General features: G+C 40.4%; 1 protein-coding gene across 1 annotated transcript in view; it reads right to left on the reverse strand.

The window, feature by feature from the left end:
• Positions 1–15375, reverse strand: part of tmtc3 (transmembrane O-mannosyltransferase targeting cadherins 3) — a 46024-nt gene that overhangs the window by 6914 nt on the left and 23735 nt on the right. Inside the window, exons 5-10 of the mRNA XM_031563784.2 lie at positions 11586–11701; positions 10182–10354; positions 5844–6096; positions 4107–4255; positions 3889–4009; positions 3582–3693 (exon numbers count right to left, since the gene is read on the reverse strand). Of these exons, the coding sequence (XP_031419644.1) occupies positions 3582–3693; positions 3889–4009; positions 4107–4255; positions 5844–6096; positions 10182–10354; positions 11586–11701 (924 nt within the window). The remainder of the gene's footprint in view (positions 1–3581; positions 3694–3888; positions 4010–4106; positions 4256–5843; positions 6097–10181; positions 10355–11585; positions 11702–15375) is intronic.

Genomic DNA, 15375 nt, shown 5'->3' on the forward strand with positions numbered 1-15375 from the left:
TTGCTCAAGGACGCTTCGACAGTGGGAATCGAACTAGCAATCTTCTGATTACTAAACGACTTCTCTACCTCCTGAACCACTGTCGCCCCATGCATTAAATATGGCTGCTCTTGGTGTATAGGCAAGCACATCTGAACAGTGTGCTAGGGTACATCATGTGGCCTGCCAAACGGACCCACCAAAGATGTGCTCAGTTGACACACAGTGATCAATAATTATCACAAACTATCGATTTGCTTATTCTATATGCAGAAAGCTTTCATAAATAGCAAATTTTGTGATGAAGTCACACACACAATACATTGAAGGCATACCCTTTTTGGAACATTATTTAGAGCTAATCTGGGTGTTACATTTTGTATTCAATATATACTGTATCTCAGTGCATGACTAAAATACAGTTTTTGTATTGTTAGGACTGTCCAAGAAAACGGTGAAAGCAGATCCAACCTTCTGTGAGTGTCACAAGCTTTTATTGAAAATTCCACAGTCAAACGACGTACAGGCAGCCATTAAAACATGTGAAAGTGAAAAGTGAAACATTACCTTACAAAATAACTGTTGTCTTTAAATGGCCTCCATAATAAATAGAATTATGAAAATAATATAAATACTAAAAAAAAAGAAAATGTGCAACATTGCAACAGGGTTGGATTATTAATAAACTATACAATCTTTTCTTTTGTATTACAAACTACGTGGATAAACGGTTGGACCTCATTTTTGACAGGGTTTTTCCACCAAAATGATTTTGAAGCTTTTATTTTACAGCTTTTTACAGTTTCCTTTAGGTCATTCATTGATGGTGCCACCTGCCCCATCATTTAATAAGTCACTATTTAAGTGTCTAATACATTAAACCTACATTCTGCACTCCTGCCTCATCATTTAAAGTAACACTATGCAACAATTTGACACTTTTTGAGATATGGTTTTATAGGCAACTAGTTTTGGTACCATCCTCAAATTCATTTTGATAGCATATGGTCATGTGAAGGACAGATAAACACATGTGTCTTCCCCACTAGCCATCCATCATATGCCCTATGTAGTTCTGTGTAACAGGCTGGTACACCCTGCAATAATGGAAGAAAAGCTTTCACACCCATGACATTTCCAGCTAAACTGCCAAAAGACACCAGTTAGTGTGTTGGCAAGCTTATATCAGTGTCAGCTGGGCTGTTGGTGGTGTTTGCAAGGTTTTTGCATGCCTTTTAGGTAGTTAGCTTAATAGTTTTGGAACAGAACTCCGTATTGCTGCTTTAACTGCCGAATGAGTGTTTGTTTTGTAATAAGTCACTATTTAAGTGTCTAATACATTAAACCTACATTCCGCACTCCTGCCTCCAATGAGAATTTTAGGGATCCAGTTCCACATTTATGCATCATTCCTACAAATGAAGACAGCACTTCTGAGTAACTGCACTGTGTGACATCTCCCAGTGAGATAATGGCTTCCGACCGCTGGACTGAAATATCTTAAATGCACTTTTCATCTCTAACCAACTTGATTTTGCCATGACACTCCAAACATTCGAACATCTAGGTGTGTCTGTTTAAAAGCAGTTCATCTGGTCACCTGGGGTGAGGTTTCACAGATTGGAATAGGCTACTGGTAAGTAGTTGGAGCAGGGGCGTCCCTCTCTACCTTCAAGAAGCTTTTGAAGACCCAACTCTACAGAGAGCACCTCCCTTCCTAACTGGCACCTGACTAGCGCTTAACTTGCACTTCAGCAGTTACATTCCTGCACTTATTTTTCCTTTTTTCTAGGTTGTTGTTTTCTAATTCTCATGTAAAGTAGTATTTATTGTTACACCATGCTTTTTATTGCTCTTAGCTTGACTGTTCTCTCCCTTGTACGTCGCTTTGGACAAAAGCGTCTGCTAAATGACTAAATGTAAATGTAAATGTTAATGTAGTTGAACTCAGGAAAGTCACCTCATGTCTGTGACGAGAGACCAACCACATTTTATGTTTCAAGGGAGGGTAAAAAAAAAAAAGTTTTAACTATTTTGTTTTCTTTTGGTGAGGCACTATTTCTCCTGTAGAGAAGCCTCCTCTGATGTACAGATCCCCTGCATAACTGTTTGATTTACAAGTACAGTTACATGTGTCTATAAACAAACGTATGACACTTGATGACAGATTATTTTATATAATCACTTTAAGGCTGTTTAGTGGTCCGTTTCTGCTTGCAGTTCCATGGGAAGTGTGATTATAAATGGGAATTCATCTACATGGTTTAGACGGGACACGTGACAACTCAACAGCAAAGTCATTTGGAGGCGGCATTAATTTGCACACATGTGCATACTGTGTTATTTAGTTTAGCTTAATGATGGAAATGGCCTGAAGCCATTTAATTCTGCCTAAATAAATACAATAAATTGAGATTATGTAGCTTTAACGAATGTCTATTCAACATTGGACCAACGGTTCATCATCCAAAAATCAACCTCGGGCCGATATACGAGCGGTACGCTATCTATTGGTTCAATGTCTAAATGAATCAACCTTGGGCCGATATACGAGCGGTACGCTATCTATTGGTTCAATGTCTAAATGAATCAACCTTGGGCCGATATACGAGCGGTACGCTATCTATTGGTTCAATGTCTAAATGAATCAACCTTGGGCCGATATACGAGCGGTACGCTATCTATTGGTTCAATGTCTAAATGAATCAACCTTGGGCCGATATACGAGCGGTACGCTATCTATTGGTTCAATGTCTAAATGAATCAACCTTGGGCCGATATACGAGCGGTACGCTATCTATTGGTTCAATGTCTAAATGAATCAACCTTGGGCCGATATACGAGCGGTACGCTATCTATTGGTTCAATGTCTAAATGAATCAACCTCGGGCCGATATACGAGCGGTACGCTATCTATTGGTTCAATGTTGGCTCGATATCTAAATGAATGAACCTTGGGCCGATATACGAGTGGTACGCTATCTATTGGTTCGATGTCTAAATTAATCAACCTCGGGCCGATATACGAGTGGTACGCTATCTATTGGTTCAATGTTGGTTCGATGTCTAAATTAATCGAAAGCATGCCATTGGATCAATGTGAAAATGTATGAGCAGATTCGAACTTTACGGACATTGGAGATCAAGATCAATAATTTGACGCATCTGTCAATATCTAATCAACGTTGATATAACTTATGTTTGCTATCTGGGATACAGCTATATGTGGTGTTCATGTATTGTGGTGGGTTTCCATCTAAATTGAGCATTGTGAGACTTGTCACAATTCATTCAAAGTAGTGCTCCAAATGAGCATTTCATTTACATTTAGTCATTTAGCAGACGGTTTTATCCAAAGCGACTTACATATGTGCGACTTACAATGTATACACATTTTACATTTACACTGATGGCACACTGCACATCAGGAGCAATTAGGGGTTCAGTGTCTTGCTCAAGGACGCTTCGACAGGGAATCGAACTAGCAACCTTCTGATTACTAAACGACTTCTTTACCTCCTGTACCACTGCCGCCCAAACCAACCTTTAACACATTTTGACTGCCATTAAGAGAGTGTATATTTATTATAAAATATTCTTACCTGGCTGTACTCGAGTGGCCTGAAGGAAATATCTCAAGGCTATTTCATATCGGTTTTGATTCTCCAGAGCGTGCCCCACATTGTTCCAGAGCTTGGCATTGTTCTTGTTCACCTGCGAAAATAGAACAAAAAATTGGATATATTACAGGTGAGTTGCCTTTTTTAGTTTAACCCCACATTCTTATTCAAAGGTGACGTCAACAAACTGAAAGACAAGTCAAATTCAGGTTTATGCAGCAAAAAATATAAAAGCAACAAAAAATGAACATTGAGAGACCACAATGGTCGAACGTCAAATAGTTCATACTTTTAATGCCGAGGTGAACAGGGTGTACTCGGATTCCCAGTCCCAGTTCCGGTGGAACGTTTTCATAGCATGTGTCAACAGGAGAATTCCCATCAATAGCCAAGATATTTTCTTTGCTCCTCTGTTGAACAAAAAAAACAGTATGTTACACAAAAACACAGGTACAAACAGGCAATTCATTTCCAAAAACAAGACAAATGAGTTGTGCGCAGACTTGCCCTTGACTGGAAACACTTCTGAATCCATGTGCCACTAGTATGCAGAATCCCATGCTGGGGACGTACAGCACCCTCTCCGCCACCACGAACCCCACGGGGAAGAACAGGTTGCAGGCTGGGATGAAAGGGAGGACGGTCAAAGACAGCGCCTAAAAGAGAAGAGGGGAGAGGGAACATTTACATTTTACATTTAGTCATTTAGCAGACGCTTTTATCCAAAGCGACTTACATATGTGCGACTTACAATGTATACACATTTTACATTTACACTGATGGCACACTGCACATCAGGAGCAATTAGGGGTTCAGTGTCTTGCTCAAGGACGCTTCGACAGGGAATCGAACTAGCAACCTTCTGATTACTAAACGACTTATCTACCACTGTACCACTGTCGCCCCCAGGGAAGAAAAGGAATGAATATATGACTGTCAAAGACAGCGCCTAAAATGGAAGAGGGAAGAAAGGGAATGAATATACTTTATGTCTGCATGTTGAAAGCATAATGACCCCACTGGGGTTTTCAACTGTCTGTGTCGAACTTTTACTGAGAGTGGGGGTTGGCTACATAATAATCTCAGGCAGTTTGGCGGTAGAAAATGAGGTAGAAATGGCCTATATTGCCCAGACAGGTTGTGTGTGACGGGTAGTTCCAACAAAATGTCTGCAGGTGTGTGGTGGTACACTCTGCCCTCAAGGAGCCAACAAAATGATAACATTCCAAATAGTTCTTTTAAATATATAGGAATATGAGTCCTACCATAACCAGCGTGGAGGAAAAAAAGAAAGAAAAAAAGGTACACTGTGTGTTCAGAAATCACATAACAATAACCATAACAAAAAGTAGGTGGACAACCTTGCCAACACTTTGCAGGAAATCACTTTAAAGCTGCGATAAGGAATTTTGGCTGAAAACTGACAATCTCACTCCTGAAAGGACATGCAAAAACCCTACAAACACCAACCGCAGCACATCTAGCAGCAGCACATCTAGCAGCAGCACATCTAGCAGCAGCACATCTAGCAGTAATAAAGGGCTAGCATGTGTTTTGGCCCGCAGCACATCTAGCAGTAATAAAAGGCTAGCATGTGTTTTGGCCCGCAGCACATCTAGCAGTAATAAAAGGCTAGCATGTGTTTTGGCAATATAGTTTGCAGGGTGGTCCCACCTGGATAGTGCATAGCCTAGGCAGCTAGTTGGAACGAAAGGTGTGTATGCAATGCCAACACAGGAAATACAGTTGAATGATGTATCTTTGACATAATGTTACTTCAATGTTTTATATGCATCTTCAATTGGCTTATTTTGGTTCATAAAAGTGTCTTGGTAAATGACCGGTTAAATACTTTTAGAGACCAAGACTTGAACAGAATCATGAGCGTAGTACAGTACCATTATCCTGTGAGCACTAAGATTTATATTTGAGTCAATCACCTTTAACCGTCCCAAAGATGCAAAAGACCTGGATTATAGTCAATCACCTTTAACCTTCCCAAAGATGCTCCAGCATCTGGCTAGGTGCATTTACATTTACATTTAGTCATTTAGCAGACGCTTTTGTCCAAAGCGACGTACAAGGGAGAGAACAGTCAAGCCAAGAGCAATAAAAAGCATGGTGTAACAATAAATACTACTTTACTACCAGGTGGACATCATTGTTTTTGCAGGATCTTAGTCAGTAGTCACTTTGTTATTAAAATGGATATCATACTGTATGTAGCCTAAGCTGTTATCTCACCATTATAACAGTTTTTGCTGAGCTGTGGGTATGTCGGAGGCTCTGACAAGCTAGGACAGCCACAAGAAAATAGAAGGCTATGGTTGCCAGGTTACGGATGTCCAGCAGCGTCTCCACCAACGGAATGGTCCCCATGGTCCAATCACAACAGAGCTCAGATGGATTAAGGAGGAGCCACGCGTTGACTGGTAGTAGATAGTTGAACGTCAGCTGTCTGGCTGGTGTAGGGCTCACCGCTGCTGGGTTATCAAACCTGAGGAGGAAAACAGGTCCAATGTTTTGGGACGTGTATGCAATGGAATTCTCTGAATTTACAGTACCAGTCAAAAGTTTGGACACACATTTAATTTTTTCTTTACTTTTATCATTTTCTACGTGGTAGATTAATACTGAAGACATTTAAACTACGAAAGAACACATATGGAATGACGTACTAAACAAAAAAAGTGTTATCTACCATGTAGAAAATAATAAAAGTAAAGAAAAAACTTCTCAAAAAATGAGAAGGCGTGTCCAAACTTTTGACTGGTACTGTATACGGACATGCTATGGATTATGGACGACAATGCCTGGTGTAAACGGCAGACACATTTGTTAAAATGAAATCAATAATGGCGGCGTATGGCCAAGCATCATTTCTATTAGCTATAAGCTTACATTGGCACAGAAAACCAGAGGGATTCAAGTCATCTGTTCAGTTGCAGGTTGGCCATCAGGTCAACATAGGACCCATATGGTGCCTCGCCTAGGCCGTGAGACCTTCTACCAGTCTCGGAGTGAGAGTTCGAGAGGGAGGCTCAGGATCCTTGGAGGCCTAGTTCTGGAGGCCTGTTTGTTTCTTTGTTTCTTTGCTACTTTGAGCTTTTTGTTGTTTCTATTTTTGTTGTCTCCCCGTTTTTCCACTAGTCCATATATTTTTGATTTAGTTTAAAGATAATAAATTAATGATTATTTTTGTCTTATCCGACGTTGTCTGCCCGTTTTCTTATTCCCACGAACTTGTTTTTGTTTACGTTGCCTGGCCCTAGCAGGGAACGTAACAGGTGTCTCTTCGGAGAAACGTATTGCACGGACAGCCCAGACCAGGACATCAATCTGCTGCTTCAAAGAGAGATGTCGATGTATGAACAAGAGTCTCCAATCCAATGTCTCCAAGTCACCTGCTCAACAAAATCCTCTCATGTGGTGGAAAACTTTGGGCTCTTGTGTTTTGTGTCTTGTGTTTTTAGCAAATAACCTGTAGGCCTTCAGGCCTAAGACCCGACAGTGACCGTGCACTGAAAGTTGCTGACAATCCGTGACAATGGATTCAATTGCAGTCATTTTTTCCCCTTTTTTATACAAGCGCCAAGAATGTAAGTAGCCTCTTTCGTTTTCAATAGCACTTTATTTTTTATGAAACTCAGGGTAAAAGTTCTTTGTTGTCACATTTCTCGGAATTGTGTGCCTCATTTTATTTAACGTTAACGTTCATTTAAACCGCTATGCGCAGAGAGCGCAACGGTGCGGGGGAGAGAGAGAGAAAGAGTGAGTGTGTGCGAGCGAGAGGCCAAGGTCTGCGGTCTTGGCCATTAGTTCATTTACGTATTTTTGTGTAGGTAATATGTTGTGAAATATGTTTTAACCTAAATAAATTACCTATACAAGTAGTTATGTCTCGTTGTATTAATTTGTCCTGTTATTGACGTGCCTAATGCGCAATCAGAAATTCGAATATGGTTTTTTTTTTTTTTTAAGCAATTTTGACAGCCCTGGTGGAAGATCTCAAGGACCAACTTTCCTTTTCAGTGGAACGCCCAATTTTTAACATACCTAGGTTTAAAAATCCCTTGCAAACTAGACGGTATTTTCGCACTGAACCATGATTTGTTATTTAAAAAAGTAGAAAAGGACCTGGATAGGTGGATGCATGCGTGGGGGGAGGAGGAGGTCATCCTTGTTCTTTGTATCCCTGGAAATATCTATAACCTTGGGCTATGATCTATAACCTTGGGCTATGATCTCCTCAAAGAAATAGGGTGGGGCAGCTAAAGGTGGGGAGTGAACATTTTGTGTGTATTTTCATTTGTGGTATCTGCACTACCTGGCTGTTGTAAACCAAAAATCAATAAATAAAAAAATAAAAATACTAGAAATACTAAAATACTCCACTGGACTAAACTTAGACTGTCTAAATGGTTTTCTGATGTCGACCCATTATGTGATCGATGTAAGTGCACCCTAGCATCACATACTCACATGTTCTGGTCTTGCCCAAAGCTAGACCATTATTGGTCACCCATCTTTGAACACAATGTCAGGCTTCCTGGGACAGCCAATGTTGCCATGCCCCTTAATGGGTTATTTGGGGTTACACCTGAGCATCTAGGTGCAACTAGGGCACAATCAAATAGTAATACTTTTTTTAATATAAAATCAAATTATTTAAGCTAGCTTACAACTATTAACATCTAATTTCACACAGTGTAAAAGTTTGATTTGTTAATCAAACTTTTACGGCGTGTGAAATTAGACAGTTGTGTGTTTGGCCGTATGACTTCGTAAAAGCTCGATAAACAAGTCAGTTGTGTGTTTAGCTGTATAACTTCGTAAACCACTGTTGACCTGTATCAAACTCGGCGTAAATTGAAAAAACCTGTTTTCAAACCTTTCAATAAAAATATGGCGGCTGCATCAATTAAAATGACTTGACAAGTTGCCATGACCTTGGGACGTGGCTTACACAGTATTTCACAATTCTACCTTAAAATAACAATTTCAATAATAATGTTGGTGGTACACTGATAAGGATAATGGCATATGTGCCACTGCAAGCCAGGTATGCCTGATATTGCACTATGTAACTTTTGTGGACAGGGTGCGACACCTCTTGCAAGAAGAATGTAATGCTTTATGGCACCACCTCACGCAACAACGACTAGACCTTTCTGCTAGCTAAAAGAAGCAGGGAAGACGTACTCGAAAGGGAGCGAGGAAGAGAAAAAGAGAGAGTGACCGAGCGAGAGACCGAACCACAGTCAGTCTCGGCCTGGCTTTCACTCGTTGGCAAGAGCTAAAAGAGACAAAAGGAAGCAAGTCAGATGCCAAGCTGACCTTCTCTCTGTTAGACTAGTCAGTAATAACATATTAGCTGTCTTGCAATGTCTTGTGTTGCACTTGCTTGATGTTTGGCTGTGTTAAACTAGCAAGTTGACAACTTTCCTTTCATCACTAACATCCCTGCCAATGCTATTTATGAAAGAATGAGATGTAGCCAATACCAATTCTCACATAAAGGGGCTTTGAAGTAAAAACATTAACAGTTGTTTGTGTTGCCGAGATACGACCTCACCTCCTATTTGGCAGCTTTGCCCATCACATCCAATTGAAATTGGTGGCAAACACTTTCGAAAATCAAAAAGTTCATATGAAGACATTTATGACACTCCTGACACCATGCAATTCTCAAGAACGTAATTAATTTGTTTCTGGGTAATTCCCAGAAAAGAATACTGTGTCATACCATTAATTAAGTAATTCCATATTAACTACAAGATATTACCTTTCAACGACTTGCTTTACAATTGTTGGCATATTGGTGAACTTGCACTTACCTTTTCTTTTAAACAAGCCATTTCATCAATATTTATTCTATACCCAATACAATGACCTGTATCATATCTCACTCAATGTCAAACTTTTTATATTGTTACTCCTCCTAAGTTTACCTGACAACACCAATTTAAAAATCAGTGGTTCCCCCTGGTACAATCACAACTGCAATGTCTTTGTAGTCACTGTTTACCTAATAAATCAGTGTGTGTGTATGTTTTGCCATATAAAATGAGACAATAAAAGACATTTACATTTACATTTAGTCATTTAGCAGACGCTTTTATCCAAAGCGACTTACAAGGATGTATACACAATTTTTACATTTACACTGATGGCACACTGCACATTAGGAGCAATTAGGGGTTCAGTGTCTTGCTCAAGGACGCTTCGACAGGGAATCGAACTAGCAACCTTCTGATTACTAAACAACTTCTCTACCTCCTGTACCACTGTCTCCCCCCCTACCACTGTCTCCCCCCAAAAGGTGTGTTCACTTAATAAAATAGTGTGTGTGTGTGTGTTGCCATAATAAAATGAGACAATAAATGGCCTTGCGATTACCTGGTGAAAACTGGTATTTAAAAAGCAGTGGTTCTCCTGGTAAAATCACAACTGCTATGTCTTTGTAGTCACTGTTTACTTAATACAATAGTGTGTGTGTGTGTGTTGCCATATAAAATGAGACAATAAATAATATAAATAAATAAATTAATAAATTAATAAATAAATAAAAGGTGTGATTACCTGGTGAAAACTGGTAGCTGCGACTGGATGATCTGCACTCTGATCACGACCAGCAGCAGTGTACTGATGATGAGGACGATGAGCTTGAGCAGCACCTGCAGCATGCCGTAAGGCAAGATGTGTTTCCCTCGCAGTACCTGCACTACGGTGTCCACCAGGGTAGGCAGGGTAAACTGTCAAGAGAATGAGGAAAAGGACAAAATAAATGACAGAATGACATAAAACATGAAAAAAACTTTTTTTTAAAAGCATTTTCTGAAGACAGTCTTTTTCACAGTGGATATAATTTAACATTTGAGTCTTTTTCACAGTGGATATAATTTAACATTTGAGTCTTTTTCACAGTGGATTTAATTAAACAACATTTGAAAAGCACAGACTTAATAGAAAGGGGTTTCTAAACTTTTCAACAGTCAAACCTCTTCCATAAAAAATGGGCCACCACTTCAGATGCTATCAAAGTGATCATGAATAATAATAAAACTGTGGGCATTATTTAGCTGTATTCATTACGTAACCTGGTCAAATCCGTTGGCTTTGTTTAATTCATATCACCAAAGTCCCTGTATCAAAAAGTCTTTGCTATCATATCACTGGCGTTATTTGGCCTGCTCAGCTCCGGTACCACTGTTTCATACGGACTGTTATTATTGACACACGCGCATTCAAAGATTTAGGGTGGCGCTATGGCGGAGAATCAAGAGAGCGTCCGTAAAAGGCAGAAAAGGCCCAAGGCTTGGGATCATTTCAAATGAAGACAAGAAGAAGACAACATGGTACAGTGTATACACTGCAAAACGGACCTGGCGTACCATAACACCACCTCATCAATGTCTTCAACATCTCACCAGAAAACGTCTGCACGTTAACAGTTCACCAAGCAGTTACTTGAGTGTTGCTAAGGTAACATGGTGGTTTCTAAACTAATTTAAGTAGTTGCTATGCTGGTTTTTGAATATATCATTTATAATACTGTAAATAATAATAATAATAATAATAATAATAATAATAATAATAAATCATTTTTGTTCTAACCCATACGTTTCCGGAGATATGAGTATAACCTAAATTTGCTTATTATAGCGCCTTCTACAAGCGAAACACAGTAATATCACTTGCACAAGTCATTTCACAATTTTGGACGCTATGGTGAATATTTTGTGCATGTGAGATCAAAACAGACAAATGAGTCGGAAACAAATGCAGTGTGAGGGTGTGTGGGTGTGGGTGTGGGTGTGGGTGTGGGGGTGTGGGTGTGTGTGTGTGTGTGTGTGTGTAGCACGTTTATTGATTAATGTTGAAAAATATAAAAACGTCAAAAGGGAGGGTCAAACTACCTCTAAAGTGCCAGACAGGTGTCAATAAAAAGAAAAAAGAAAACCAAACATGAGAATGGCGTCTTACCTCTTGTGCAACAAAGACCTCATACACACAGCAGATCCCGATGACTGTGATTCCTTGCTCCTTACAGAGGGTGGCAGCGCCAACCAGGACGACTGTGACCGCAATAGGCATCCACACTGTCACAACAAGGGAAAGAGCTTACACACACTGGAGGACAAAAGGGTACTATTATCATTTACATTTAGTCATTTATCATTTACATTTAGTCATTTAGCAGACGCTTTTGTCCAAAGCGACGTGCAAGGGAGAGAACAGTCAAGCTAAGAGCAATAAAAAGCATGGTGTAACAATAAATACTACTTTACAACATGAGAATTAGAAAACAACGACCTAGAAAAAAAAGGAAAAAGAAGTGCAGGAATGTAACTGCTGAAGTGCAAGTTAAGCGCTAGTCAGGTGCCAGTCAGGTAACCTCAAGCACAGCCTTAGTTTTAAACACTCATGGAATCCACACCGACAAAGAAATATGATGCTAAACTACACTTCAGCTTAAACATTTAGAATACGCAGTAAACAGCATCTCTACACCACAAGCTTTCATGGCATTGCCTTCTGAAGACGATCACTTTAAATGACACAAGGAGTGAAAGAAAGAAAATTGCTACCTAGTAGTATGATCATCTGACAATTGGTGCACTGTTTTAGGCCTGTGGAGTTGATGCAGAATTTTGGAGTACTTAATGGAATTAAGCCACTTGCTTGCCATTACAACCTGATGGCAAGCTCACCAAGAGCTTTAAACTTAAGGATGTTTAGTTTTTTCCCGAGACTAAACATCCTTAAGTAACTGGGGGCATACATATCAAATTCAATAGGTATCTGTTCAAATAGAAGAATGCCGATAAATCGCTGGCCTGACACCACGGGACAGTCAACAATTCTCTCCTTCATTCGCCTTTTCTACTCTTTTAAATTGCTATTAGGAGGGAAAACGTGTGAAGGAGTTGATGATCATGATACCATCATGTCTGCTCGGAAGTGTATGCGTTAATCGGAAAGGTACTTCTAGTCGGGTTACATAAGCAGTAACATAGCATTTACACCACAACATGAATTCAGATTCGATTGAAGTTTCAAAATAAAGGAGTTCTACTTGGACCTGAGCTGAGTTTGGCTTGTTAAACCAGTGGACAGCCACATGGTCTATTCCATCCCTCAAAGACACAGGTCATTGGGAAGTCTTTAGCATGTCAATAGAAGCTAAACTAATGCTAACTGATGAAGGGGTGGGTGGTTACACTCTCCTTCTCATGCTGTGACCGATATGTATACCTGAACGTTTCACTTATGCTAGGTACTTGTTAAAGAAAGTATTAGTATATTTTATCATGAATGTTTTAGCTAAAAGGCTTGTTCAAAATGTTGTGTGTAAAGTGTGTGTAGGTTGATTTTGGAAAAACACTTAGTGAGCCGAGAATGTGAAACCAGATGCCTCACGTGATGTTCTTCTGACATAAGGAGAAAGCGGGTTGTAAAATGACTCGTTGCTAGGCAGAAGTAGAATTCAGCTGAACTGCACTAATCCTAAGTGTATCCCAGCATCATGACTGTCATACTGTGTAAACATTGTGTTTGAATAAAAGGACTTGTTTTTAGCATGGCACGTCAGACAGACTTAAGGTGTCTGTTCTCTGTCGGGGCCCTGTTCGTAAACAGTCCAGTTCACTTACATGCTGAGTAGTGTCTTTAATATGCTAACTAACTGTTGAGGGTATTTTCCCTGACAGTACTTCTTAAACAGTCATTTCATTTGTCAGTGTATTAACCAAAAGGAAAAGCCTTTAAGGTTTATAGCAAAGCGATCATTGTGTTGGTGTGATAATGTGGTGCAAAGATTGGATCATCAGACAAAAAGAATCACATTTTTCTCAGCATCTACTACTAGGGTTAGAAATATAGTCATACTCCTATTACTTAAAATTGCAATGTACTGGAATAGAAACTCATTTTGTGATCCATATCACAATAGTCTGAAGATGTGGCTTAAACATAAGCAAACAGCATAGGCATAGTTTCCTGTTAGATATCATAGGAAGCTAATGTTACAATCTGTTTAATATGAAACTCATGTTAATATGTGTGAATATGAACTTGTGTAAATATGAGGGTATCTACATTTTCCTGTTATAAAGAAGTCCTCCCTCCCCTTTTGCCCTTCTTAAACATGTTAATTCAATGGTTGCGATTTCCACTGCAAGAGTGTCAGAAGATTAGGGTGTATGGCACTCTGTCGTAACGGGATCGATTAACGGCTCGTCTAAAAGTGTTCCTACACAACACCATAACACTAAATAAACGCTCAATAAATGGTTTTCACTGTGAGTGGGAATGAGGTATTTGTATGTGTGTGTGGAGGGGTGTAGTAGTCTTATTACTTGAAATGGCCATCCCTACTTCATACCACTTTTTAAATGGCTAGTGGCACTCGCACCACAACTACATGTCCTTTAGCTTTGCGTGGCACAATGACGATACAATCACATCAAACACTGTAATGCGGTTTAATACAGTGCAGTTAATAGTTGGGAAAATACAGTAGTAACGTTAGGGCGCACGATATGCTGTGCTAGTATCTCCAGTTCTCTGCAAACCTACATCTGGGTAACAGTGGGGGGGGCGACAGTGGTACAGTGGTAGAGAAGTCGTTTAGTAATCAGAAGGTTGCTAGTTCAATTCCCTGTCGAAGCGTCCTTGAGCAAGACACTGAACCCCTAATTGCTCCTGATGTAAAATGTAAAATGTGTATACATTGTAAGTCACACATATGTAAGTCGTTTGGATAAAAGCGTCTGCTAAATGACTAAATGTAAATGTAACAGTTAGCCGATGATGATGTCCAATACAGAGTATTTGCAGCCATATCGGATGTTCTTGTACAGTGACCGTCGTAAAGCCAACGATTTCTAAAGTTCTCTAAAAAGTCTTACCCTATTCATTTAAATCAGGTAAAGGTATGGACCAGAGTGACTCTGGGACACTTTTTACAAGAGCACTGCACAGGATCAGCACTGCACAAGAGCACTGCACAGGATCAGCACTGCACAAGAGCACTGCACAGGATCAGCACTGCACAAGAGCACTGCACAGGATCAGCACTGCACAAGAGCACTGCACAAGATCAGCACTGCACAGGATCAGCACTGCACAGGATCAGCACTGCACAGGATCAGCACTGCACAAGAGCACTGCACAAGAGCACTGCACAGGATCAGCACTGCACAAGAGCACTGCACAAGATCAGCACTGCACAAGAGCACTGCACAAGAGCACTGCACAGGATCAGCACTGCACAAGAGCACTGCACAGGATCAGCACTGCACAAGAGCACTGCACAGGATCAGCACTGCACAAGAGCACTGCACAGGATCAGCACTGCACAAGAGCACTGCACAGGATCAGCACTGCACAGGATCAGCACTGCACAAGAGCACTGCACAGGATCAGCACTGCACAAGAGCACTGCACAGGATCAGCACTGCACAAGAGCACTGCACATGATCAGCACTGCACAAGATCAGCACTGCACAGGATCAGCACTGCACAAGAGCACTGCACAGGATCAGCACTGCACAAGAGCACTGCACAGGATCAGCACTGCACAAGAGCACTGCACAGGATCAGCACTGCACAAGAGCACTGCACAGGATCAGCACTGCACAAGAGCACTGCACAAGATCAGCACTGCACAGGATCAGCACTGCACAGGATCAGCACTGCACAGGATCAGCACTGCACAAGAGCACTGCACAAGAGCACTGCACAGGATCAGCACTGCACAAGAGCACTGCAC

This window comes from Clupea harengus, chromosome 3 (assembly GCF_900700415.2).
Source record: "Clupea harengus chromosome 3, Ch_v2.0.2, whole genome shotgun sequence".
Classification (NCBI taxonomy): domain Eukaryota; kingdom Metazoa; phylum Chordata; class Actinopteri; order Clupeiformes; family Clupeidae; genus Clupea; species Clupea harengus.